This window comes from Mesoplodon mirus, assembly GCF_964341445.2.
Source record: "Mesoplodon mirus genome assembly, chromosome: 5".
Classification (NCBI taxonomy): Eukaryota; Metazoa; Chordata; class Mammalia; order Artiodactyla; family Ziphiidae; genus Mesoplodon; species Mesoplodon mirus.
Window position 1 is genome coordinate 42,668,974 of NC_138980.1, and position 26,083 is coordinate 42,695,056.

Consider the following 26,083-nt stretch of genomic DNA (forward strand, 5'->3'; position numbering starts at 1 on the left):
CAACTTGCCAATTTCTTACAAAGATTATAGCTGGCATTATAATAGGTATTACATTGAATGTTCAGATCATTTTGTGAAGTAGTGCCAGTTCAGCAATGTTAACTCTTCTGAACCATGAAATTGGGATGTTTTCTATTTATACTCGTCTTAATTTCTTTTCACCATGTTTTGTAGTTTGAAAAGTACTCACTTTATACTTTAGGTTTAGCTTGTTCTTTTTCTAGTTTTTGAGGTGTAAATTTAGGTTGTTAATTTGATATCTTTCTTTCTTAATATAGGTGTTTATAAATTTCCCTTTTACTATACCTTATGCTGTATACAAGTCTCCTTGTATTTATCTCCCCTGCTGTGTTTGGGTATCCCTAGAAACTCAATGGTAAATAGTCTGTGTCTTAAAACTCTGTTTTAATCCACTCTTTCTATACTGAGCCCTGTTGATACGGTAGGAAGGTACTGGTGTGGAAAAATGTTCTCTTATGATTAAACCTGTAATGTTTTGGCAGGACAGAATCCCTGGACAATGAACCTCAGAACAGGTTCTTAGTATTCATTCCTTCCCTTTTGACACAGAGAAAACCTGAAGGGTCAGGGAGCTGTCTGACTGCTCTGCCCCATTTCAGATAAGGTTTTGGCAAGTTAACTTTCTTTGAGAGCCTGAGTTACAGGGAACAGAATGCTTTGTGTGCTTATCAAAATGGTTTTCCTGACTCCTGCATGAAGCATGAGGCAGTGTTTTTCCATCATTCATGAGGAGAACCTGGTTGGGCTCCTGTAGGAAAAATTCATAAATTTGGGGGGTTCCCTAAGACTGGACTCCCTAAATGTTTTAAATCTCAAGCTAGTCCAATCTGTGTCTCCAGCAAATTCAAGTTACCAGTTTAAATGTTTCTAGAGGTTACTGGCTCCAATTGCTTCACCTCCAGGTAACTGACAGTTCTATTTATCTGTCTCTGATTTGGGGAGCATTGATTGCCATGTACTCAAATCTTCATGAATCTACCAACAGGTGTTGCCTTTCAGGTTGTTTAGTTTTTCTTTCTTGTTGTGAAGATAACAATGATCTCTCAGAGCTCTTTACATATACGAGCAGAAACTATCCATTCAGTTATGCTGCTCTGTATTTTTCCTTTATAAGACTGTTTATCATTTCACTTATTCATTCCTCTGCTAGCGACCATGTAGGTGGTTTCAAAGTTTTTCTTCTGTGATCATATTTGGATCTCTGTATTTGAATTTCTTTCCTCATGTTCTAAAATATCTCACCCTGAATACATGTTTGTCATCCTAAAGACATTTTCCATGCGTTATCTTCTGTTTTATCATTGCCCTTTTGGGGGCAGGATTAACACCTTACCCAAAATGGGATCAGATGTCAACACTGATGTTCTCAAGTGCATCAAAAGAAAGATGTTGGACTTCCCTGGTGGCGTAGTGGTTAAGAATCCGCCTGCCAATGCAGGGGACACGGGTTCAAGCCCTGGTCCAGGAAGATCCCACATGCCACGGAGTAACTAAGCCCATGTGCTACAACAACTGAGACTGCGCTCTAGAGCCCACGAGCCACAACTACTGAGCCTGCATGCCACAGCTACTGAAGCCCGCACACCTAGAGCCCATGCTCCGCAACAAGAGAAGCCACTGCAAGGAGAAGCCCGCTCACCTCAAAGAAGAGTAGCCCCCATTTGCTGCAACTAGAGAAAGCCTGTGCGCCGCAATGAAGACCCAATGCAGCCAAAAATAAATAAATAAATTAATTAATTAAAAAAATAGAAAGATGCTTATTACTCAGAGGTACTTTCTAAGGAGAGTTGGGCAAGGGTAAGCTAGTTCAGGTGCCTTGTGTAAAGAATGGCTTGGCTATTTAATGTGTGTAGAAGTGGAGGCTACAGGTTTTCAAGTTTTGACCCTCCCACCTGCTGACACAAAAAGAAAAGGAGGGCCTCCCTGGTGGCGCAGTGGTTGAGAGTCCGCCTGCCGATGCAGGGGATACGGGTTCGTGCCCCGGTCTGGGAGGATCCCATATGCCGCGGAGCGGCTGGGCCCGTGAGCCATGGCCGCTGGGCCTGCGCGTCCGGAGCCTGTGCTCCGCAACGGGGGAGGCCACAACAGTGAGAGGCCCGCATACCGCAAAAAAAAAAAAAAAAAAAAAAAAAAAAAGAAAAGGAGCAGATGTCACCCTTCCTAACTTAGTTATGCACTGTAGGCCAGACAGGTGAGCAGATACCCAAAGCCTTAAGAGTCAAATATCAAAAATGAGGTCAGTTCTTTCACTCCTTAAGTTTACAGACTGAATGCTGCCACATCTCGTTGAAATGAATTTGAATATTAATTGAAAAGCCATGTGACACAAGCACCATAATTAAGATGATGAAGCTTCAAAACAACATTGGAATCCTGTTATCCCCGGGTATTTTGAGGGATCCCGGAAAGTGTGTCAGTATGGTTCTGGAATTCTGTTCAAATATGTCAATAATGTTGTTGTTGTTTATTTTAATTTGCTGTCTCATTTGTGTTACTGGTGGCACCTTGCCAGTGTATTCCACCCACATGCAGCAAGCAGCCCTCCTGGGGAACAGAACTCTCCCTCCCTGGCTCATAAATAGTGCAAAGCCAAGTGGTCATCAGCTACCATGTCCACTAGAGAGTTGTCCTTCATGGAAAACACCTGAGGCATTAGCTGACTACTACATGTATTTTGAAAGTTTTTGACATTTCTTGATTGGCATTAATGATATGTTTGTTGAATGACATCATGTGTGCCCAGGTCAGTGCCAGGGGCTCCAACGACGATGAGTCTGTGATTGTAAACTGTAGGAAAAGAGGACATTTGTGTTGGATGGGCCAGAGGGGTTTGAAGGAGGGTGCCCAAAATGAAATACTGACATGTAGGTTACCCAGTCTATGGATGATGTTAGGAGGAAGAACCGGGAGTGGGATATACATGTGGTGGCCAGGATGTACTATGACAATAAACCAAAGACCTGCAGGAGTGACCAGTCTGACAGAAATGTCTAGTATAGAGAGGCTCTACCCGTAAGATAACAGTAAGCCTGATGATCAGAACAAAGTAACTGGCCCCAAAGACTGTGGATTAAATCTGAATAATGCCCTGAACAGCAGGAAGACCTATGTATAGAAGAAAGCAAGCTTTAAGTAAGTCATCAGGACATCCTATGAGGGTTGTAGATTGGGGTCCTAAGACTGCCACTGAATGCCTTTTTCAAGAGCCTGGTTGTTCAGAATTGAGTGGATATCAGTAATTTTTACAGTATGTTGGTGAGTGATTGCATTTTGGTTTCAAAAGGGTTATGTGTGATAGGATAAGTAATTTTTGTATGTGAGTATCTACCAAGGTCAGCATAGCAAGTAGCCAGTAGAGGGGGTGAAGGGCCCTACAAAGTCTGTTTGCCATCAGCTGTAGGGACCCCTTCCTTGGTCGGGAAGCTATGTCTGTTGAGCTTATTACCAGTGGTGTTTGTTCACATCAGTCACTAAGGCAGCCATGGCAGAGAAGGGGTGTCCCATGAATATTGCCTAACATTGAGGTTAAAGGCCTCTAAGTGGTTATGGATTGCGGGGGCTCACAGGGCTAAGGTTAATACCATCAGATCCCAGGTGAGAGTGTGCCCAGAAGTCAATTTATCACTCTGAACACTGAGCCTCTGCAGACTGAGGTTTAATATATGCGCAGAGTAAGGACTCGCATTGATTTGGACTTGGATATTGTGAGGCAAGTTACTCTCAGAGTTCTTAATGGCAAAGGGGGCAACCTTGGATAAGGAGCTATGGTTGGTACACCTAGATCATTGGCAGTGGCCAAAGGATCTGTAACAATGTGCAGATGAGTTCCATTCTTGGCCAGGTAATTCTCTATTGCTAGCACGATTGCCTGAAGTTTGACTAATCCATCTGATGCTTGGCTAATCCATCTCATCCCAGATGGCCTGTCTGATTTAGTGACGGAACACAGCATCTCTGCAGTGGACCCCATCAGGTGTGGCAGCACACTGTATATAAAGTATGTGGACTCCCTGGTCTCTCTTGGGATCCCAAGTGACTCCTCAAGTGGCCATGTGTCCAGAAAGAAGTGACCTACTCCAGAACAAAAGGCATCAACTCGGGGGCGGGGGGGGGGACACAGTTCCTTCAGCAAGTGGGATGTGACAGAGGGGCCAATTTTTGCTTTATGCTGCAAGTACCAATGCCTTTTTAATGAGGAAGACTCTGGTTAGCAAAACTGAGGGGTCCTACATTCATGACCCAAGGCAAAATGGGAAATTGGCTGTGGAGGCTCAACTCTGGCCATGGGAGGGCCTCCATTTACAGAACAACTCTGTCAGCTGCCAGGAGAGCTGCTCTAATTGTGTGCAGTAACAGCTGAGGAGACTAGTTTCTGGTACAAGAATGCCTTGGATAACTTGTCCACCATGGGTGGTTTAGAGACACCTGGATGCATAAACAGAGGCTGCTAAAGCCTTTATGGTAAACGGGTGTGGGGAGGGAGACGATAATGGAGTAACTGTTACTCAGACAAATTCCAGAGCGTATGATTCCCCATTCAAACTCGGTAAAAATTGAAGTGCTGTGTGAACAAGCAAGCAAACATATTTTACAAATATGAGACAGCCAGGATTACTGTGGCCAATGGAATGTGCCCATAACATAGGTTCTGCCAACTGCTTCTACTGCCCTCTCAACTCACAGTCACTGGTGTTGCCTCAGGAAATTTTCCAGAGTGGGATATGCATGGATTTCTAAAGATGTTTCCATGTAAACAGGCACAGAGTAGGCTTGAGAGCTGGAAATAATCTATGCATGATGATGGAAGGAAATGATGCTGATTTACACAAATGAGGATGTCCTTCCTGACAGAAGGCCAATAGGTCAAGGTGAAACAATGGGTCGAGGCAACCTCTTCACAATGCAGCAGAGAGGGAATTCCCTGGCGGCCCAGTGGTTAGGACTCTGAGCTCTCACTGCCAAGGGCCCGGGTCCATCCCTGGTTGGGGAACTAAGATCTTGCAAGCCTCGCAGCACAACCAAAAAATAAATAAAATAGACTTAAAAAAAAATACCCCAAGCAAACTCCCATGTTCTTGTTTTTGGCTGCACCATTCTGAATGTCATGGTGAATCAGGAAAACATACTCACCAGCACTATTAAGAACATAAGGTGTTTCTATACAAATTAGACATTATAAAGGTATAATCTACACAAGATGGTAATCAGATAGTACTCCCAACCATGAAACATGAATTACTTTCCAAGTGGACACAGGAGGCCTTATAGAAAAATTCAAACTGACAGATTTTGATCTGGAACTTGTGGTGACATCAGGGGAAAACTGCATTTATAAGAAATTGGAAACCAAACATTTGGTGGTGTTGAGGCTACTATTAACTACAAGGGCACAGAATCTGGAAAATATGCTGGAAGATGGTGTCCTCAAACCTCCTATGTGTCTGTCTCTCTCCCAGTGTGGTAGCTCCCAAATCTGAAAATTGTCTTCTTTGCATCTGCTTTTAAATCACGCACAAGTGAGCTGTTGGTGAATTCTAACATAGAACCACAAAGGGGATGGATTCTGGAAAACCTAGGCCCTAACATTACTCACAGGCAAGATATCTCCAACTCTAGATTTTTTGTCCTATCACAAGTCTCTCTTCTTAATTCACATTCTGTTCACCAAATACCAAGCAGAAGGAAAGAAAAAGCAAACAGGAAAAACATAATTTACATAAAATTGTACTCCTTGACAACCTTGCCATACATTAAAATTTATTCCAAATGTTTAACAGAATGGAGAACTGAATAAGGCTCCTGTACCCACCACCCCCAGAAAAAGATCTTTCTCAGTCAAAAAGGTACTATATATAGTAGATTAGGGATATCCAGAAACTGTCACCCAAGACCAGTAGGAAAATCCTAGCAAACACCAAACTGCTATTTTCAGTGGCTCTTTAACAGAGAATGAATAGCACATTATAAAAATTTAAGCCTAACTGCATATTAGAAATACACTTTTATTTACCCATGGATCCAAAAAGCTTCAAAATGGAAACAGAAAATGTCATGATCTGATTAAAGAAAAAAATCACTAGCTTTAAACATTATGTACCATTGTTGAAACACAACTTACAGTATTAACTCACATTAATATTCATTTCTCAAATTAGTAGAAACCCACCATCCAAGGATACACCTGAAGAAAGATCCTTAGTAAAAACATATTTATAAACTTTTAAAACAACTCTTGGGACTTCCCTGGTGGTGCAGTGTATAAGACTCAGCACTCCCAATGCAGGCAGCCTGGGTTCGAGCCCCGGTCAGGGAACTAGATCCCACATGCATGCTTCAACTAAGGAGCTGGCAAGCTGCAACTAAGAAGCCCTGGAGCTGCAACTAAGGAGCCCACGTGCTGCAACTAAGAACCTGGCAAGCCACACTAGGGACCAACTAAGGAGCCCATGAGCTGCAACTAAGGAGCCTGCCTGCCGCAACTAAGACCCGGTGCAACCAAATAGATAAATAAATAAAACAAAACAAAATAAAATAAAAACAACTTTCATACTGAAGGTTTTCTGAAACATTAGGCATGGATTACATTCCATCAAGTTATTTCATGTTACTTACATTTATACTTCTTCATGGGAGTTTTCACATCTAAAGATGTGGGCCAATTGAAGTGTTTCCCAAGCTGTTTACAAACAAGAGGTTTTACCTAGTGAATCTTTTCACACCTTTGCTTTCCCACCTTCTTCACATTTATATGGTTTCTCTCCACTGTGCCATCTCATGTGCTTTCAAATTCTTGACAGAGAAATGAAAGCTTTCCCACATTCCTGACATTGGTAGGGTTTCTGTCCAATGTGAATTCTTTCATGTTTTTGAAGAGAACTGGTAAGACACAATGCTTTCCCATGTTCCTAACATTCATAGCGTTTTTGTCCAGGGTGATTTCTTTTTTTTTTTAATTTTTACTGGAGTATAGTTGATTTACAATGTTGTATTAGTTTCTGCTGTACAGCAAAGTGAATCAGTTATACATACACACACATATATATATATATATATATATATATATATATATATATCCACTCTTTTTTAGATTCTTTTCCCATATAGGTCATTACAGAGTATTGAGTAGAGTCCAGTGTGATTTCTTTCATGATTTTGTAAAACTTTTCGAGAACCAAAACTTAAAACACATTTTTTTTTTTCGTTACACGGGCCTCTTACTGTTGTGGCCTCTCCCGTTGTGGAGCACAGGCTCCGGACGCGCAGGCTCAGCGGCCATGGCTCACGGGCCCAGCCGCTCCGCGGCATGTGGGATCCTCCTGGACTGGGGCAAGAACCCGTGTCCCCTGCATCGGCAGGCGGACTCTCAACCACTGCGCCACCAGGGAAGCCCTATTTGACTTTTTATAATGATCTTATGAGGTCTTTACGTATTTTCAATACAAGTTCCTTTTCAGATATATGAATTGCAAAATTTTCTTCCATTCTGTGGGTTGTTTTCACTCTCTTGCCCTAGAAATTTTACTTTGAATTGTAGTAATATACACATACTGAATATTCATTTTGTACTTCTTTGCTAAATTTATTCCCAATGATTTCATTCTCTTTTCATTTTATTAGAAAGGCATGTATTAGTTTCATTAGAAGATTGTTGGGAGGGGAAGGGATAAACTGGGAGATTGGGATTGACATATACACCCTACTATATATAAAACAGATAACTAATAAGGACCTACTATATACCACAGGGAACTCGACTCAATACTCTGTAATGACCTATATGGGAAAAGAATCAAAAAAAGAGTAGATATATGTGTATGTATAACTGATTCACTTTGCTATACACCTGATACTAACACAACATTGTAAATCAACTATACTCCAATAAAAATTTTTTTAAAAAGAACATTCATTGACAGTGTATAGAAATACAATTAATATTTATATTTTTATCTTGAATATTATCACCTTTCTGAACTCAATAATGAGTTCTCATACATTTTGTCTTGTTTTGTTTTTTTTTAACTAGATTCATTACATTTATCTGAATAGAAGATAGCCAATCTGGAAGTAGAAATAATTTTACATCTTCCTAACCAATCTTTAGGCATTTTATTGTCTTTTCTTGTATAACGGTTTTGGCTAAAATCTCCAGTACATTCTCAAGTAGAAGTGGCAAGACCAGATATCCTTGTTGTGTTCCTTATCTTCAGGTGAAAGCACCCAATCTTTCATCATTAAAAATATTAGCTTTGGGCTTCCCTGGTGGTGCAGTGGTTGAGGGTCCGCCTGCCGATGCAGGGGACACGGGTTCGTGCCCCAGTCTGGGAAGATCCCACATGCTGCGGATCGGCTGGGCCCGTGAGCCATGGCCTCTGAGCCTGCGCGTCCGGAGCCTGTGCTCCGCAACGGGAGAGGCCACAACAGTGAGAGGCCCGCGTACCGCAAAAAAAAAAAAAAAAAAATAGCTTTAGGGACTTGCCTGGTGGCGCACTGGTTAAGAATCTTCCTGCCAATGCAGGGGCCATGGGTTCGAGCCCTGGTCTGGGAAGATCCCACATGCTGCAGAGCAACTAAGCCCATGTGCCACAACTACTGAGCCTGTGCTCTAGAGCCCGCCCACCAGAACTACTGAAGCCCGCGTGCCTAGCAACAAGAGAAGCCACAGCAACAAGAAGCCCGCAACCAAGAGTAGTCCCCGCTGGCTTCAACTAGAGAAAGCCCGCGCACATCAACGAAGACCCAACACAGCCAAAAATAAATAAATTAAATAAACAATTTTTTTTAAAAAGAAAACATGCTCATTAGCACTATTGACAGAATAAGGTGTTTCCTAGGCAATTAAGACTTATGTGAATATAAAGTAGAAGAGAATCAGAGAATATTCCCAAGTAGTAAAGTCTGAATAGTTTCCTGTTGGACACAAAAGGCCTTACAGAAAAATCTAAATCCCAATGGATTGTTCATATGGATCTTATAAAGACATCAGTGGAAAGCTACACCTCTGTGAAAATGGCAGTTAAATAAATCATTGGTGGGTTTGAGAATACTCTTAATTATCTGAAAAATGAATCTGAATCTGAAAAATGAGCTGGAAGATGGTGTCCTTGACTCCAATATATCTGTCTCTATCTGTATGATGGCTCAAAAATCTGACTAATGCCTTCTTCACATCAGCTTTCCAAATCTCATGCAAGAGAGGCTATTGGTGAATTCTACCATGGAACCATAAAGCGGATGAATTCTGGAATACCTAGTTCCTGATTTAACCTTCAGGGAGGATATCTCCAACTCTACGTTTTATGGTCCTATCACATCCCTCTTCTTATATCAAAGTCTGCCTCAGTAAATGAAGATGTCACTATTGATCACTTATATTTCCACCACATAATACACCTTAAACACTGTTTCAGGATCTGCTTTCTTGTGTAAGTAAATAGAGGGTAGCAATATAGAAAGTCCTGCTTTCCTTGATTATCAGTAAAGATTCACCATAAAGATAAAATATGGATATGGTTCATCTTCAGTTTTGTAACCATTACAAATTATACATATATATATGATGTGGGCTTGAGTATTGACATTGTTAACTGAGATTGAGACTTCCAACTGATTTGGCCTACAAATATTTGTGATGCTGTTTTTTTGTGTGTTTAATGTTATGTAAGAGGATTTTCTTAAATAAATTAAAGTCTTATATCTGGCTCCACCGCGGGGGTGTCAGTGGCTGCCTCACTGTCCTTGAGTTCTCAATGTTAGGAGGTGGCCGGTGGAGAGAAGCATCATGTTTGAGGCAGAGACCCTAAGGCAGCCCCGCAAGTGGCCTCGTTCATTGCTCTTAGCAATGCCATCACCCTGTGGCAGTTCCTCCTTCAGCTCCTAAAGGAGCCTCAGAATGGTCACATGATCTGCTGGACCTGTAGTGACGGGGAGTTCAAGCATTTGCAGGCAGAAGAGGTGGCTCGTCTCTGAGGGATTCAAAAGAACAAGCCTAATATGAATTATGACAAACACAGCTGATCCCTCAGATACTATTATATGAAGAATATCATTGAAAACGTGAGGGGTCAGAAGTTTGTGTACAAGTTTGTCTCGCATCCAGAGATTTTGAACACGGTTCCTATGCCAGTGGGCAGGCTTGAGGGAGACTGAAGCTTTACGCATCAGTGAAGTCAGCAGCGAGAGATCCAAAGATGAGGAAAATGGAGGGAAAAAGAAGCCACCGCAGCCTGGTGCCAAGATCCCTAGCTGCAGTGACTACAGACACTTTGGCTTATATTCTTCATTTACCCTCAGTCTTTGAACTCCTCCAATAGGAAGCTTTTCAGATCTCTAAGGTTGAGAATCCAGCTAAGAAATTTGCAGAGAAAAAAATCCCCTCTGTTATCAAAATTTGTAACACCTTCCAAAAAGCCACCAGCAGAAACTCTTGCTGCCGCCAATTCAACTGACCCAAGTATTTCTCCATCTTCCAAGGAAACTATCCAAGCGTTGGAGAGTTTATATTCCCCCAAATTGCCTTCCCTAGAAACACCAACTTCTGCATCCAGTGCAACTGCCACTTTTACCACTACACCTCCTGCTTCATCCATTTGCCCTTTTTAGGAACCTCCTAGAACACCTTCACTACCGCTGAGTTCCAACCCAGACATGGACCCAGACATGGATGCAGACATGGAATTAGTGGCTTCTCAGCCAGTGGAACTTCCAGAGAACTTGTCACTGGAGGCTAAAGACCAGGATTCAGCTTTGCCAGAAAAGGATAAAATAATTCATCAAGGTCCAAGAAACCCAAAGGGTTAGAGCTGGCACCAACCCTCATGATCACAAGTAGTGATCCAAGCCCACCGATAATAAGAGCCCATCTCTCCCTAGAGCTTCTCTTAGGCCAGCACTATTTTCACAGACACCCATCTTACTGTCTTGGAGTCCCTTGCTCTCCAGTATCTACTTTTGGAGTATTCTCAGCCCTGTTGCTCCCCTAAGTCCAGCCAGACTTCAAGGTGTTAAAACACTTTTCAAGTTTCCTTCTGTGCTGAACAGTCATGGGCTGTTCACTGTCTAGCCTGGATGGACCTTCCACCCCTGGCCCATTTTCCCCAGATCTACAGAAAAAATAACCTATGCACTTGTGGAATGAGAGAACCAAGGAATAAAGAAACAGACAGACATCGAACAAGAATACTTTTAAGGTGCGCAATTGGTACTCCCACAATGATAATAGTCTATTGTGATTTCTGCCATTCCCCATTAAAATGCTTATTTAGGAGTCCCTCAGAAAAATAGATTCACTCTCTTCCTAAATTTCAATTATGCTATACAGTATAAGTGTATCAGATCATCATGTTGTCATCTTTAAATGCAGTTTTATTAGTCAGTTATCCCTCTGTAGAGCTAGGGATGGCGGGCAGGAAGAGTTTCCAGGTACACTCCAATGTTAAGTACAACTTACTGTTTTTCTTCTATCAGTGAAAATGGGAATACAATTGCCTTATATATATTATAGCTGTTGACATTTCAACGTTTTATAGGCACACAGGGAACACTAATCTAAAATAAATTTCCTTCTAGTGTAAAATGTACAGCTGAGAAGTTAATGCACACACCTCACAGCCTGTGGTTTGACTGAGATTTGTCCTGGCACCCAGCTAGGGCTGAGTGATTCAGACCTCCTACCAAAGCCAAGTGCTCTGGGATTCTTTAGCTTAAGTACCGAATGAGTGGGGATGGGGAGGGATGGGTGGAAGGCTCAGCGCTGTCAAGGCGCAAAGATGAAACTGGAGCCAGCCTCGTCATTACAAACGGTGAGTTCACATCTAAGTGTCTGCCTTTCTTAACAAGAAGCACAGTTCCATGCCAGGCAATCCCAGGCCAGGGAAAAGTTCTGTTACAAACCTTAAGTGCCAGGCGGGGACAGATTCAATCCCAGCGGCGCTAAGTGATTCTGCTGAGTCAGGCTTCCTCTCGCAGGTTGTCACTCAGGCACGAGAGGGCGGGGTATTGGAAATCTGTCCAAGCGGGAGGGCGCTGAGGCAGGTGGGTGGGGCGATGCTCTGCACCGGCGTGGACGTCCTCTCTTTCTCCTAAAGCCTAAAGCCGCTGGCTGTGTGGGGTCACTACCCCTGGAGATCCGTCCGTGTCACGTATCTGCACGGGTCTTTGGAGTCGTTAGGAAGGACTCAGATTCAGGAAACCTCGAAATGGTGAGTGTGGTGCCCCAGGCTGCGGCCGCCGCGGAGGGACTGGTCGAAACCGGCCGAAGCCGGCCATCTTTTTGACACGGCCTCCTAGCGCTCCACGCCCGAGTCTACGGATACGCGGGGTCTGCGGCGCCGCTCGTACCTCTGTCCCCTCAGGCTCGCAGCGTGAGGATTGGCCCGGCAGCCGGGACCCCTGGCGTCCTCTTCCGTCACTTCGTGCGGGAACTTCCGCCCCGGCGCCTCTCCGCGCGGCTCTGCGCCCGCAGCCCCTCTTCTCTCCCGGATTGTGCGGTGAACTCGGGCGCCGTCTTCAGGTGACAATCGTGACTCGTTCTCCAGGATTCGGTCCTGGGATTACCTGTTCCCTGACAGGTCCCAGCCCCTCCTTGCTGCCCAGGGGGCACCCGTTTTCCTCTGAGTCCTCCGAATGTTTGGGAAGCAAAGTCTCAAGTCAAAGACCCCGGCCCAGCAGAGTAGCTCTTTGTAGGGCTTGTAGTAAATCATTACATTTCCATGTTATTCCCCGTCTTCCCAACGTCAGTTTCCCCTCTCCGATTCACATCGTCTGTCAACTGTTCATCTTCCGTGGTCCATTTCATACAAACCCAATGTTTTAATTGTTTTTACTATTTGCGCAGAGTCGTGGATTGCATTGGGGAGGGGGGCGGTCTGTGTATATTTTACAGGAGCGGAAAGCCAAGAATAACTACTTGCAAGTAGGTGTATGAAATTCTTTCTCCTCCCCATATTTTTTCTGGGAAGAGACATCCTATGGGAAGTCCTTTTGTTGAGGTTTTTAATGAAACTTTTCTGGACGATCTGTGCTGTGACTACTGCCCGTCCCTGGGTTAGTCCCCTTCAAAAGATTTATTCACTTATTTAAGTTTTTCTTTTCAATAATGTAAAATGTATTTAATTAATAGAGCTTGAAAGACCATGGAAAATATTTCCAAAGAGGTAAGAGAGTTGAATTTCAGAGGGAAAAATTTTTTCAGTATTACATTCCAGTTGTTAAGAATTTTTGTTTCCCTTTTTTAATTCCCTGAGTAAGGTGAGTTCTTTTGGACTCTCCTTTACTGTTGGTTGATTTCAAATGAAATGCCAGGATTTAGACTTGGAGACAAAAAGTATTCAAATGTGATTACTTACGTACTAATTAAACTTGCCTTGAAAATAATAAATGACTGAAATATTTTTCCTGAAAGGAAAAGATACTTGGGGTTTTCTGGGTGAATTAATAAAAGTGGCTGAGAATTTTCTTCTCTCATTTCCACATACACACTGCGTTTGAATGATTTTGCTGAATTGTCCAGACAGGGTTTGTGTATTTAAATGATCACTGGTGCTTACCGAATTTAAAGACTTGTTCTACTATCACCACACTAATTTTAAGACATTTCCATCACTCCCAAAATGAACCTCATGTCCATTAGCAGTAACTCTCCCTTCTCATCCCGAGGCCTAGGAAATCACTAATCAATTTTCTGATTTTATATATTTGCCTTGCTGGGTATCTCACATAAAATATCAGTGGTGGTCGAGAGCACCTGTAGTGGGGGGCAGAGCCTGAAGTCAGTATCTTCAAACTAAGGCCCCCCTTTGAGCCTGCACAGGGAAGTGGATCTTCCTGGACATCCTCCCCCTGCCCAATCCTACCTGCTCACACCCACCAATGGTAGTCCTTATACTGTGAGAAGCTGCAGAGCCCTGAAATCTGGGGGTGCAAGTTCACAAGGGTGTAGGGAAGTTGCCCTTTCAGGGTGGTACTTGTGATTTCCTTTAGCCTAGGCATTTTACATGTTATATTTGAGTGGTCCCTCCATGATAATAGGTGCACTCAGAGTGTAATTTGTGCCCATTGAGAAGTCTGTGAGGATGAGGTGTTCTGTCCTGTGGACAAAGGGTTTATGAATATGGGAGTCCATTTGGATCAGAACCTTAACCTGAATCAGGCTTGGAGTTTCCTGACTTGTGATAATGGAAGCCTGGGGTAGGAAGAGCTTCCCTGCTTACAGGACTGGGGAGGGTTTGTGGAGCTCCCAGAGTTTATTCCTATGGCTGCCCAGGTGTCCCTGCCCTCATTGAGGGACTGACCATTTACAGAAGTTTTATCTCAACCGGGCGTATCTAGACTCTCAAGTCTGTAAAGATGTTCAACTTTATGAATATGGGCTTCCGAATTGTACGGACACAGTCTGCTTATATGTTTTGATTCCAATATTTGTGTTTCTTGGATTCCTTTATCCATTCAAGATTACAGCCCTTTGATTCTAGTTTCCATTAACACTGGGCTTTTAAAATCTATGTTGATTAACAAATACCATCTAAGGCAAGAAAATTGTGAAGTCAAGTAGAATTTTTGTTTCATTTAGACAAGAGAACCTCAAGACGTGAAATGGGTGCATTTAAGTTCTCAGGTGCTTTTCCATTTTTAGGTCAGTATTTGTAAGTGCCTGTCCCAGAGAACTTTAACAATTAAAAGTCCTCTAGTATTCCTAAAGCAAATGAATTTCTATTTTAATGGATGTGGGGGAAAAGGAGAAACAAATTCTATTTCAATTGATATGAGGAAAACACCTCAAAGTTTATGTCAATCTTTCAAATTCCTAGTCCATTTAAGACTTAATTGCAAACCTAAAATACAGTGTAATATGCCACTTATTTCTGAAAATATCTCCAACGTTTACTATAATGGAGAGAAAACCTATAATATCCTGTGTGCCTTTAGTTAGAAAGGGAGTTTTCATTTTTTTGTGGTTTACACTTTTATATCCATTACTGTTTAAAGGATCAAATCTTGCAGTGGTTTTCTATATAGAATGGTTAAAATTAAATTCCTAAGGGAAGAAATTAAGAAGACTCCCTGCCCACATTTTGCCCCATTCCTCTGCTCTTAACGCCAGCCACCCTCAGATAACCAGTTTTGATTAAGCCTTCATCATCTTTTTAGTGTTTCTTTATATAAAACAATCCAGTGCAAATGCCTATTTTTCTTAAAGTTTTTTTTCTAGTAATGATTATTTGGGACCCACATATTTGTTGTTTCACTACTGAAAGTTAAGCCTCACCCCCTACCTTTCCCCTAGTGCCTCTTACTTCAACAGGCTGATAAGAAAGTGTGGAGGCTCCTGCTCTGTGAGCTGCTGTTTGCTGGGGAGATTTTCCTGTGCCCTGTGCTGCCCTGTGTTGCACTGCTAACCCCACCAAGCCTGGGCTGTATACAGGGAGGATACTGAGTTGAAAGTTTCTGTCAGTTTTTTGTACTTTGGGAGCAGGAATATGAGAATGGGGCCCTCCTTCCAGTGGTCCTGGGTTGATGTCTGAGCTGGGACCTATCTGTGTTTAGAGTGAAGGTGTGACTGAGGCTGGGTTTGCCCAGACATTAATGTTGAGGGGAGGACTGGGGGAGTAGGAGGATGATTATACCCTGTGAATGAGGTGAGCCCAAAAGACAGTCACTACTTTCAAAAGAGCAGTTATTTCAGCGAAAGTGAAAGAGAAGAGACAGGGAAAGGCAGCCTGTAAGTGGTGAGATTCCAGAAGGCTCACCAAAACTTTTAAGTAACTCTGAGGCTGTTGCCCCTGCATCTGTTGCAACAAAGATCCTTACCCTCTCTGTTACGGTTGACAACACTCACCGTCTCAGCTTGGCACAGCAAAAGGATTTGTTCAAACCCAACTTGAACTCGGGTTTCTTAAGCTCTATAAGGCAATCAGTGTCATGAGGAGGCCTCTAGCCCTGCGAGCAGTGATGGGAGGCTCTCTGAGGAGGGCCTTAAGTTGGCCATAGGCTTCTGATGCAAGGCACTGTCCTAGGTCTCACATTAATATGCCATTAAAGCTGCAATTATCCCCCCATACTGGGATCTCTTTAAAACAGAGGACTCCATTTAGGTGCCTATTATGGCTTTGGTACTGGAAACAGCACCCCAGGAGCTCAGCTCGGCCACTGACACCTACATGTGATATGATGGAGCCAAACCTTGGCCGTTGGGCTTATGCTCCCTTGGAGAGATGACATTTCTTTCTTCAGTCCTTTGAAAGATGCTCTGGTGCTGTTGGAGCCACCCTTTCCAACACCTTGGTTCCCTGGGTAGCTGCTTGGGATTCACTGAATGCACAGCTCTGGGGAGTGAATAGACTAAAGATGACAGTACACCCTGGAACATGATGGAGCTCAGTGGAGAGTTGCTGCCCTTCATCCCTTAGTTGAGACAGCCTTGATGAAGAAACAAAACCAACTGTCGCCACACCTAACCAAACATCAGGCAGTCATCAGGATGAGTTGTAATGAGTCAGTGCTCTTTTTTTAATTTATTTTTATTTATTTATTTATTTATTTATTTTTTGCGGTATGCGGGCCTCTCACTGTTGTGGCCTCTCCCGTTGCGGAGCACAGGCTCCGGACGTGCAGGCTCAGCGGCCATGGCTCACAGGCCTAGCCGCTCCGCGGCATGTGGGATCTTCCCGGACCGGGGCACGAACCCATGTCCCCTGCATCGGCAGGCGGACTGTCAACCACTGCGCCACCAGGGAAGCCCAGTGCTCGTTTTTTTAAATAGACTTCAGCTTTTTTTAGGTGTACTAGGAAGCTGATCAGAAATTACAGAGAGTTCCCAAATAATGCCTCGGCATCCACACAGTAGTCATTATTCTTTAAATCTTGTATGACTGGTCCATTTGTTACAATTGCTGAACCAATACTGATGCATTAAAGTGGGCAGGTGACATTAGCATTGACTTTTTGTGTTGCATAATGTATGGATTTCGCAAATGTATAATAACATTATTAATCATTTCTGCACATATAGAGTAATTTTACTTTCCTAAACTTCCTCTGTGCTCCACAGGTTGATTCATCTCTTCCTCTAATCCCGAAATCCTCCAGAACCAAAGATCATTTTCCTGTCTCATGCTTTTGTCTTTTCCAGAATGTCATATACTTGGAATCATGTAGTATATAGCTTTGTCAGATTGTGTTCTTTCACTTAGCAATACACTTTTGCTTCCTCCATGTGTTTTCATAGCTCTACCTCATTTGTTTTTATCAGTGAACAGTATTTCATCGTCTGGCTATACCGATCATTATGTATTTGACTCTTGAAGGATATCTTGCTTACCTCTAACTTATGCCAGTTATGAATAAAGCCCCTACAGGTATTTGTGTATGGGTTTTGTGTGAACATAAGAGCTCTAAGAGTTGAAGTCATTTGGACAGATAGCAAGGAGTGTGATTGCTGGATCTTACTCAGTATGTAGTGTTTTGAAAGAAAGCTCCTGTCTTCCACTGTAGGGCTACCAAATTCCATTTCCCCCAGCAATGAATGAGGATTTTCTTCACCTTTTCACCAATATTTGTTGTTCTGAATGTTTTGCATTTTAGCCATTAAATAAGTGTGTAGTGATATCTCATTGTTTCATTTGCAATTTCCCATTGACATTTGACGTTGAGCACGTTTTCATATTTCCTGTTTCCCTTCTGTATGTCTTCTTTGGGAAGCTGTTTGTTAGATATTCAGCCAATTTTTCATTGGTGGTTTGTCTTCTTACTTTGACAATAATACTTTAGATATTTTGAATACCAGTCATTTATCATGTATGTGTTTTGTAAGGATTTTCTCCTATTCTGTGATTTTCACTCTCTTTACACTCTTTCTTGAAAGAGGCATTTTTCATTTTAATGAAGTGAAATTATACTTTTTTTTCCTTTTATAAATCTTGTGGTTGTTGTTATATTTGATAATTTGTTACCAAACCCAAGGTGACCTAGATTTCATTCTGTGATATTTTCCAAGAGTTTATTACTTTTGCATTTTACATGTTTCTCTCTAGCTTCTTACAATGTATTCTCTTCATTTTTTCCCTAATTTGAATATGATATACTTTGATCTCCATTTCTGTGTTTTCATGTTTTCTGTTCACTGAGCTTCATGAACCTACAGGTATTGTCTATCATTAATTTTAGAAAACCCTTAGTTGTTACTTACATGTTCTATTTCTTTCTTTCTTTTCCTTTAGTTAATTTCATTATATGTATCTTAAGTCTTGTGTTAAAGAAGGTCATGCCAGGCTTCATAAATATTGTGTTGTATCTTTTAGTTCTTTTTGGTCTTTTTGTTAGACTCTGGTGAAACAGACTCTTGGGTATAGGCGTTAAGAACTGAATACTTGGGTCATATTTTAAAAACATCTTTCTTTTCTTTTTTCCAGTTTTAGGACATTGGTTTGCCCTTTGAAGTCAGTGCTCTTATGGCTCTGGGAGGACTTGTTTATTTCAAGCTTTTTCATTCTCTTCTTGTGAGATTAAGAATCACAGCTTCTAAATTCATAAATCCCAGAACTAGATTTTCACCTGGCAGTAGCCAGTGTGGCTGCATGCCCAACACTTGTAGCTGAAACTGCAGAATGGAGACTTTATGTTGTGTTGGAGAAAACCACTGATGAAACCTATACATATTTTCTAATCATGGGAATATTCACCATCACACTATTATGGACCTCAGTGAACCCCCTTGCAAACGGTAGCTCTTAAACTGTTCCTTAAGGACAGTAAGGCCCAGGGTATACTGTTAGGGTGTGATGAGAAGAGTTTTTCTGGCATGTAATTACACTGTGTGTTCTAAAATTTGGCTGGAAGCAGCCCTGAGGCACATGAGTATAGGGATTTTGTGGTCTAATATAATATTGCTTCTTCCTCGTGAGTGAGCTCTAAGTTTCAAATTTTCTAGCTGCATCAAATTATGTATAGAGAGAAAGGAAAAATAGAGTCTTTGATAATTGTTAGAAGGCAAGTAGAAGGCAATGGTTCCCCAGAAGAATATATTCAGGCATCTGCATCTGATTTCTTTAAAGGCCTGGAGGACTTTGGGAGAATGTGGCCAGCTGGGATTTGTTAAAAGTTCGATTTCTCCAGGCACCTGGACTCTGATGTTAGATGATGAGACTAGGAAAAAGCTTCCAGCTCTTGACAGTGTTTCTATTCATTGAAACCTCATGAGTTTTGATCCTCTGCCTTATGAAGTGCTGTAAATGGAGCATCATAGGAAGAAGATGAAATAATTTTTTTCACAAGAAATTGATGTTCTTAAAATGATATTTGTTTTATTTGTACAGTATTTCTGTCATTTCCCTGCATTCTCTGGGCTCTGCCATTGTGATATAAGTGATAATGTGTAAATAATTTTCATTTCTTCATGATGCTGCTAAATTATTGAGGAAGTGTGGAGAGTAAGTTTCTCATGATCAAGTCATAGAATAACTTTGTAAATAAAAGAATCATACGTAAACTTCCTATAAATGAAGTGTGGATGTCTAGTTCTGTCAGTCTCATGCATCTCGGTGTACACATTTTTTCGGTATTTTAGGACTCAGTGACCATAGAGGATGTGGCTGTGGACTTCACGCTGGAGGAGTGGGCTTTATTGGGTCCTTCACAGAGGAAACTCTACAGAGATGTGATGCAGGAAACCTTAAGGAATCTGGCTGCAGTCGGTAAGAATGAAGAAATTCCCTAACTTTGTCAATTAGAGAAGAAGTATTTCTTACCTGTCAATATTGTTTCAAGATGTGGAACGTGGAAAGGGAAGACATTGGTAAAGAAACTAGAAATGGTCAGAGCTCATCCTGGACCTAGAATCTAATAATTTTTCTATAATTTATAGTACTTTGGGATCATTTTTCTGGGTCTGCATTTCAGGAGCAAAATGGGAATATCATGACATTGAAGATCAGTACAAAAACCAGGGGAGAAAATTAAGGTGAGTCACACTTAAAATACAAAGCATTGTCTCGTGAGAATTGCAGTAATATTATGAAAAATTTAAAAGAAGCAACATAATAAATAACCCCGCCTTCAAATTGAGTTATTCTTTTTATTTTTATTTTTTTAATTTTTGGCTGTGTTGGGTCTTCATTGCTATGTGCAGGCTTTCTCTAGTTGCAGCAAACAAGGGCTGCTCTTGGTTGCACTGCGCAGGCTTCTCACTGTGGTGGCTTCTCCTGTTGCAGAGCACGGGCTCTAGGCTCATGGTCTTCAGTAGTTGTGGTACATGGGCTTAGTTGCTCCATGGCATGTGGGATCTTCCCAGGCCAGCGCTTGAACCTGTGTCCCCTGCATTGGGAGGCAGATTCTTAACCACTGCGCCACCAGGGAAGCCCCAAATTGAGTTATTCTTAGAAAATGTTTCCCAAAAATATTTCCTTAAATGGGATATAAATATTTAGTGTTTGTAAAATAGTTCACTTGCAGTCATTAGTAATAAAACCTATACTTGAATATTACTTTTTAATAGAAAGTGTGAAGTCCCATTGAGAACATTCAGTATATTCAATTTCTAACAGTTCACACATGATAGAAAACCAGTTCCTATAATTCATAATAAATATAGTAAATGTAAAATGATTAATAAAGAAGTCATTAATAACATTCTCATTTATTACAGAACTTTTATGGTAGAGAGATTCTGTAAAAGTAAAGACATTAGTTTATGTGGAGAAAATTTCAGCCTTATTCCAACTCTCAATCTGAACAAGAAAACTCCTGGATTAAAACCATTGAAATGCAGTGCACGTGGAACAGTCTTCATGGATCATCCATCCCTTACTAGACACATGAGATGTCACATTGAACACAAAACACGAGAGTATCAAAAATATGGTGTCAAGCCATATAAATGTAAAGAATGTGGGAAAGCATTCATTTATCCTGGTTCTCTTCGAACGCATGAAAGGAGTCACACTGGAGAGAAACCCTATGAATGTAAACAATGTGGAAAAGCATTTCCATATCAGAAGTCCTTCCGAACACATAAAAGAATTCACAGTGGAGAGAAACCCTATGAATGCAAGCAATGTGGTAAAAGATTCAGTGCTCAAAAACGTTTCCAAATACATGAAAGTAATCACACTGGGAAAAAACCCTATGAATGTAAGGAATGTGGGAAAGCCTTCACGTGGGAAACAAGCTTTCGACAACACATGGTAACACACACTGGAGATGGATTTTATAAATGTAAGAAATGTGAGAAAGCATTCATTTATCCCAGTTGTCTTCGAATGCATGAAAGGAGTCACAACGGAGAGAAACCCTATCAATGTAAACAATGTGGAAAAGCCTTTAAAAGTCCTGAAACTATTCAAATACATGAAAGAATTCACAGAGGAGAGAAACCCTATGAATGTAAGCAGTGTGGTAAAGCCTTTAATTATTTCAGTTCCTTCCAAATACACAAAAGAAATCACACAGGAGAGACACTGTATGTATGTAAAACATGTTCTAAAGTACTGAGTACTGCCAGTTCTCTTCGAAATCATGAAAGAATCCACACTGGAGAAAAGCCCTATAAGTGTAAAGAATGTGGGAAAGCCTTCACATGGCAAAAAACCTTTCGAAAACATATGATAACACACACTAGAGATGGACCTTATAAATGCAAAAAATGTGAGAGAGTATTCATTAATCCCAGTTCTCTTAAAATACATGAAAGGATTCACACTGGAGAGAAACCATACCAATGTAAACAATGTGGCAAAGCCTTTAGTTACTACTGTTCCTTACGAGTACACAGAAGAACTCACACTGGAGAGAAACCCTATGTATGTAAACAATGTGGAAAAGCCTTTAGTTGTCATGAAAGCCTTCAAACACATGAAAGAATTCACACAGGAGAGAAACCGTATCAATGTAAACACTGTGAGAAAGCCTACAGATACCACAGTTCTCTTCGAACTCATGAAAGGAGTCACACTGGAGAGAAACCTTATCAATGTAAACAATGTGGTAAATGTTTTAGTTCTCAAAAAGGTTTCAAGGTTCATGAAAGAACCCATACTGGAGAAAAACCCTATGAATGTAAAATATGTGGGAAAACCTTCCGTTCCACTTATGTTCAAGTGCATGAAAGAATTCACACTGGATAGAAAACCTATCAAGGTGGGGAATGTGGGAAAGCCTTCATTTATCTCTCAATCATTTGAAGACACATGAGACTGCACACTGCATAGAAAACATATAAAGTGTGGAGAATGGGAAAGGCTTCTCTGATCTCAGTAGTTTAAAAGGATGAAAGGATTCCCTAGATAAAACCGCATTTGTAAACAGCCTGGGCAGCAACTTCAGTTGGCCAACATCATGTATGAGAATTCCCATGAAGAAGAAGTATAAATGTAAATAACATGAGATAACTTAATGGAAAGTACTCCATGCCTAATGTTCCAGAAAATCTTCAATGTGAAAGAGTTGTTTTAAAAGTTTAATAAATATGTTGTGTTTAGTAAGGATCTTTCTTCAAGTGTATCCTTGACGGTGGATTTCTCCTAATTTTAGAAATGAATATTAATGTGAGGTAATTGTGTACATTGTCTTTGAACAATAGTACATAAGATTTAAAGGTAGTGATTTTTCCTTTATTCAGGTAATGATTATTTTTCTTTCCATTTTAACCCTGTTGGATCCATGGGTGAACTTAAGTGTATTTCTTTTTTCTTTTTTTTGGGGGGGGGGCTGTGCCATGCATCATGTGGGATCTTAGTCCCCTTACCAGTAATCAAACCTGCACCCCCTGCAGTGGGAGCACAGAGTCTTAACCACTGGATTGCCAGGGAAGTCCCCAAGTACATTTCTAATATGCAGTTCGTCTTAAATTTTTATAATGTTCTATTCATTCTCAGTTAATGAGCCATTGCAAAATGGCAGTTTGGTATTTGTTGGGATATGCCTAGTAGCTTTGTGTGGCAGTTCCTGGATATTCATAATCTATTATATATAGTACCCTTTTCACTGAGAAAGATACTTTTTGGTGGTGGTGAGTATAGGAGCCTTTTTCCATTTTCCATTCTACTAAACACTTGGAAGAAATTTTATGTATGGGAAGGATGGCAAAAAGTATAGTTTCATGTAAATTATGCTTTGTATTTCCTTCTGACTAGTATTTGGTGAATAAACTATGAGACTTGTGATAATACAAAAAATCTAGAGTTGGAGATATCTTGCCTGTGAGTAATATTAAGGTCTAGACTTTCCATAATCCATCCTCTTTTTGGTTCCATATCAGCATTCACCAATAGCTCACCTGTGTGTGATTTAAAAGCAGGTACAAAGAAGATATTCTTCAGACACTGGAATCCCCACACTGGGAGAGAGGCAGATACTAGGAGCTTCAATGACACCATCTTCCAGCTTATTTTCCAGACTCTGTGTCCTTATAGTCAAGAGTATCATTAACACCACCAACAAATGTTTGATTTCCATTTTTATGGATGTATGGTTTCCCCTGCTGTCTTCATACCTTCCACATCAAAGATGCATCAGAGTTTGAATTTTTTCTGTAAGGCCTCTTGTGTCCATGGTCAAAGTAGTCCAGTGTTTTATGGTTGGGAATGTTCTCTGATTCCACTCTTCTCTGGATTATATCTTCATAAGGTCTAATTTGTGTAGCAAACACTTTATGCTGTTAATAGTGCTAGTGAGTATGTGTTCCTGAGTCACCACGGCAATTACAACGGTGCCACCAAAAAGAATGACATGGGAGTTTGTTTCTCTGCTGCATTGTACAGTGGCTTCCTTGACCCATTGTTTACATGTGAGAATAAGCACCTTCTGTCAGGAAGATGGTGGGTTTTTCCTGTTAATTGTAGCTGAATATAACCCCTCAATATGTTTTTTATTTTATTTTATATAATTAAAACTGAATTTTTTTGTAAAACAGTTTTTGTAGTCGTTTCAAATATTTTACCAACTCTTTGATGCTTTTGTTAGCTAACACATGTTGTTTTTCATTTCCTCAAAGAATATATTGAAGTACCCATTTTATAAATATTCAGAAAAACTTGCAGTTTTCTTCATTTAATCATTATACAATATGAGTCTGCTTTATCCTGTGAATAGAAGGTCAACTACTTTATCTTCAGGCCATTTTCTTATTTTTAGTTATAATTTTGTCATGGATCTAATTTCTTACTCATCTGCAAAAGTTTAATCTTGGGTTTTTTTCAGTGCCTTCTTGCCAGTGACCACAAGATCATACCTCTAGTCAAATACTGGGGCAAAATGAATTCAATTAAGAATTATTACAGGCGGGCTTCCCTGGTGGGGAAGTGGTTAAAAATCCGCCTGCCAATTCAGGGGACACGGGTTCGAGCCCTGGTCTGGGAAGATCCCACATCCGTGGAGCAACTAAGCCCGTGCACCAAGACTACTGAGCCTGTGCTCTAGAGCCCACGAGCCACAACTACTGAGCCTGCGCACCTAGAGCCCTGCTCAGCAACAAGAGAAGCCCACACACCGCAACGAAGAGTAACCCTGCTTGCCGCAACTAGAGAAAGCCTGCACGCAGCAAGGAAGACCCAACACAGCCAAAAATAAATTAAAAAAAAAAGAATATGTACATGTACAACTGAATCACTTTGCTGTACAGCAGAAATTAACACTATTGTAAATCAACTATAGAATAAAAATTATAAAAAAGTATGATTACAAATCCTATAAGACTGTGGTGTGTAACAGTAACGGTGTTCAAAGGGACTTCTTATAGGAATTTTACTTGTGTTAGAGGATTTGATTGCTGTTCAAGGTAGCAAGAAGTATTGAATGCTTTTAGGCAGTTAACTTTATCATTGGTGATCATAAATCATTTTCTTGAAAGCAAGAACATTCTCGTGGAGCTAAACTTAATTGCTAAGAAGCTTTATTCAATTATGTTAGAAGAGGGGGCTGTTGGTCATTTTTATGAATTTTTTTATCTTTTTTTTTTTTTTTTTTTTTTCTTTTTGCGGTATGCGGGCCTCTCACTGTTGTGGCCTCTCCCGTTGCGGAGCACAGGCTCCGGACGCGCAGGCCCAGCGGCCATGGCTCACAGGCCCAGCCGCTCCGCGGCATATGGGATCCTCCCAGACCGGGGCACGAACCCGTATCCCCTGCATCGGCAGGCGGACTCTCAACCACTGCGCCACCAGGGAGGCCCGATTTTTTTTATCTTTTATAACTATTAGCGATAGGTTATAAAATACATAGATTCACTTCTTAGTATGCTAGGTAATATTTTTATAATCTCCTTTGTGACATAACCAAGGCCTATAAATTTAGGCAAATTGTGAGACAATTAAAAGCTAGCAAGGGCTTCCCTGGTGGCGCAGTGGTTGAGAGTCCGCCTGCTGATGCAGGGGACACGGGTTTGTGCCCCGGTCCATGAGGATCCCACATGCCGCAGAGCGGCTGGGCCTGTGAGCCATGGCTGCTGAGCCTGCACATCCGGATCCTGTGCTCCGCAATGGGAGAGGCCACAACAGTGAGAGGCCCGCATACCACACACACACAAAAAAAAAACTAGCAAGAGAGAAAGATAGGACTGCTATGCCAGTGAACCCTTCTGAAGGACTACTCTTCTTTAAACATTAATTTTATTGAACTACAGTTGATTGACAATGTTGTATTAACTTCTGCTGTACAGCAAAGTGTTTCAGTTATATATACATATATATATTCTTTTTTATATTTTTTTCAGTTTATTACAGTTTATAATAGGATGTTGAATACAGTACCCTGTGCTATAAAGTAAGACCTTGTTTATCTGTTCTATGTATAATACTTTGCATCTGCTAATTCCAAACTCCCAATTCATCCCTCCACCATTTCCTCTCCCCCTTGGCAACCACAAGTCTATTCTCTATGTCTATGAGTCTGTTTCTGTTCCATAGATAAGTTCATTTGTGTCATATTTTAGATTCCACATGTAAGTGATAGCGTTTGGTATTTGTCTTTCTCTCCCTGACTTAACTTCACTTAGTGTGATAATCTCTAGGTTCATCCATGTTGTGCAAATGGCATTATTTCATTCTTTTTTATGGCTGATTAGTAGTCCATTGTATAT

The 26,083-nt window shown here is 41.1% G+C and overlaps 1 protein-coding gene and 1 pseudogene across 3 annotated transcripts in view; both read left to right on the plus strand.

Annotated features, from left to right (window-relative positions):
• Positions 1–11,138, plus strand: part of LOC309805308 (ETS domain-containing protein Elk-4-like) — an 11,754-nt pseudogene extending 616 nt beyond the window's left edge. Inside the window, exons 3-4 of the transcript in view lie at positions 3,940–3,994; positions 9,861–11,138. The product of the transcript in view is annotated as an ETS domain-containing protein Elk-4-like (transcript). The remainder of the gene's footprint in view (positions 1–3,939; positions 3,995–9,860) is intronic.
• Positions 11,139–11,806: 668 nt separating this feature from the next.
• LOC309804847 (uncharacterized protein) lies at positions 11,807–23,860 on the plus strand. Of its 2 annotated transcripts, XM_082622500.1 has the most exons (4): positions 11,807–12,221; positions 19,583–19,709; positions 19,915–19,975; positions 20,660–23,860. In XM_082622500.1, the coding sequence occupies exons 1-4, from the start codon at positions 12,219–12,221 to the stop codon at positions 22,134–22,136; spliced, it is 1,668 nt and encodes a 555-aa protein (XP_082478626.1). In that variant the 5' UTR covers positions 11,807–12,218; the 3' UTR covers positions 22,137–23,860. The 2 variants fall into 2 exon arrangements, with proteins under 2 accessions (XP_082478626.1, XP_082478627.1); XM_082622501.1 differs by lacking the exon at positions 11,807–12,221 and having other exon boundaries at positions 19,617–19,828.
• Positions 23,861–26,083: the final 2,223 nt, after the last annotated feature.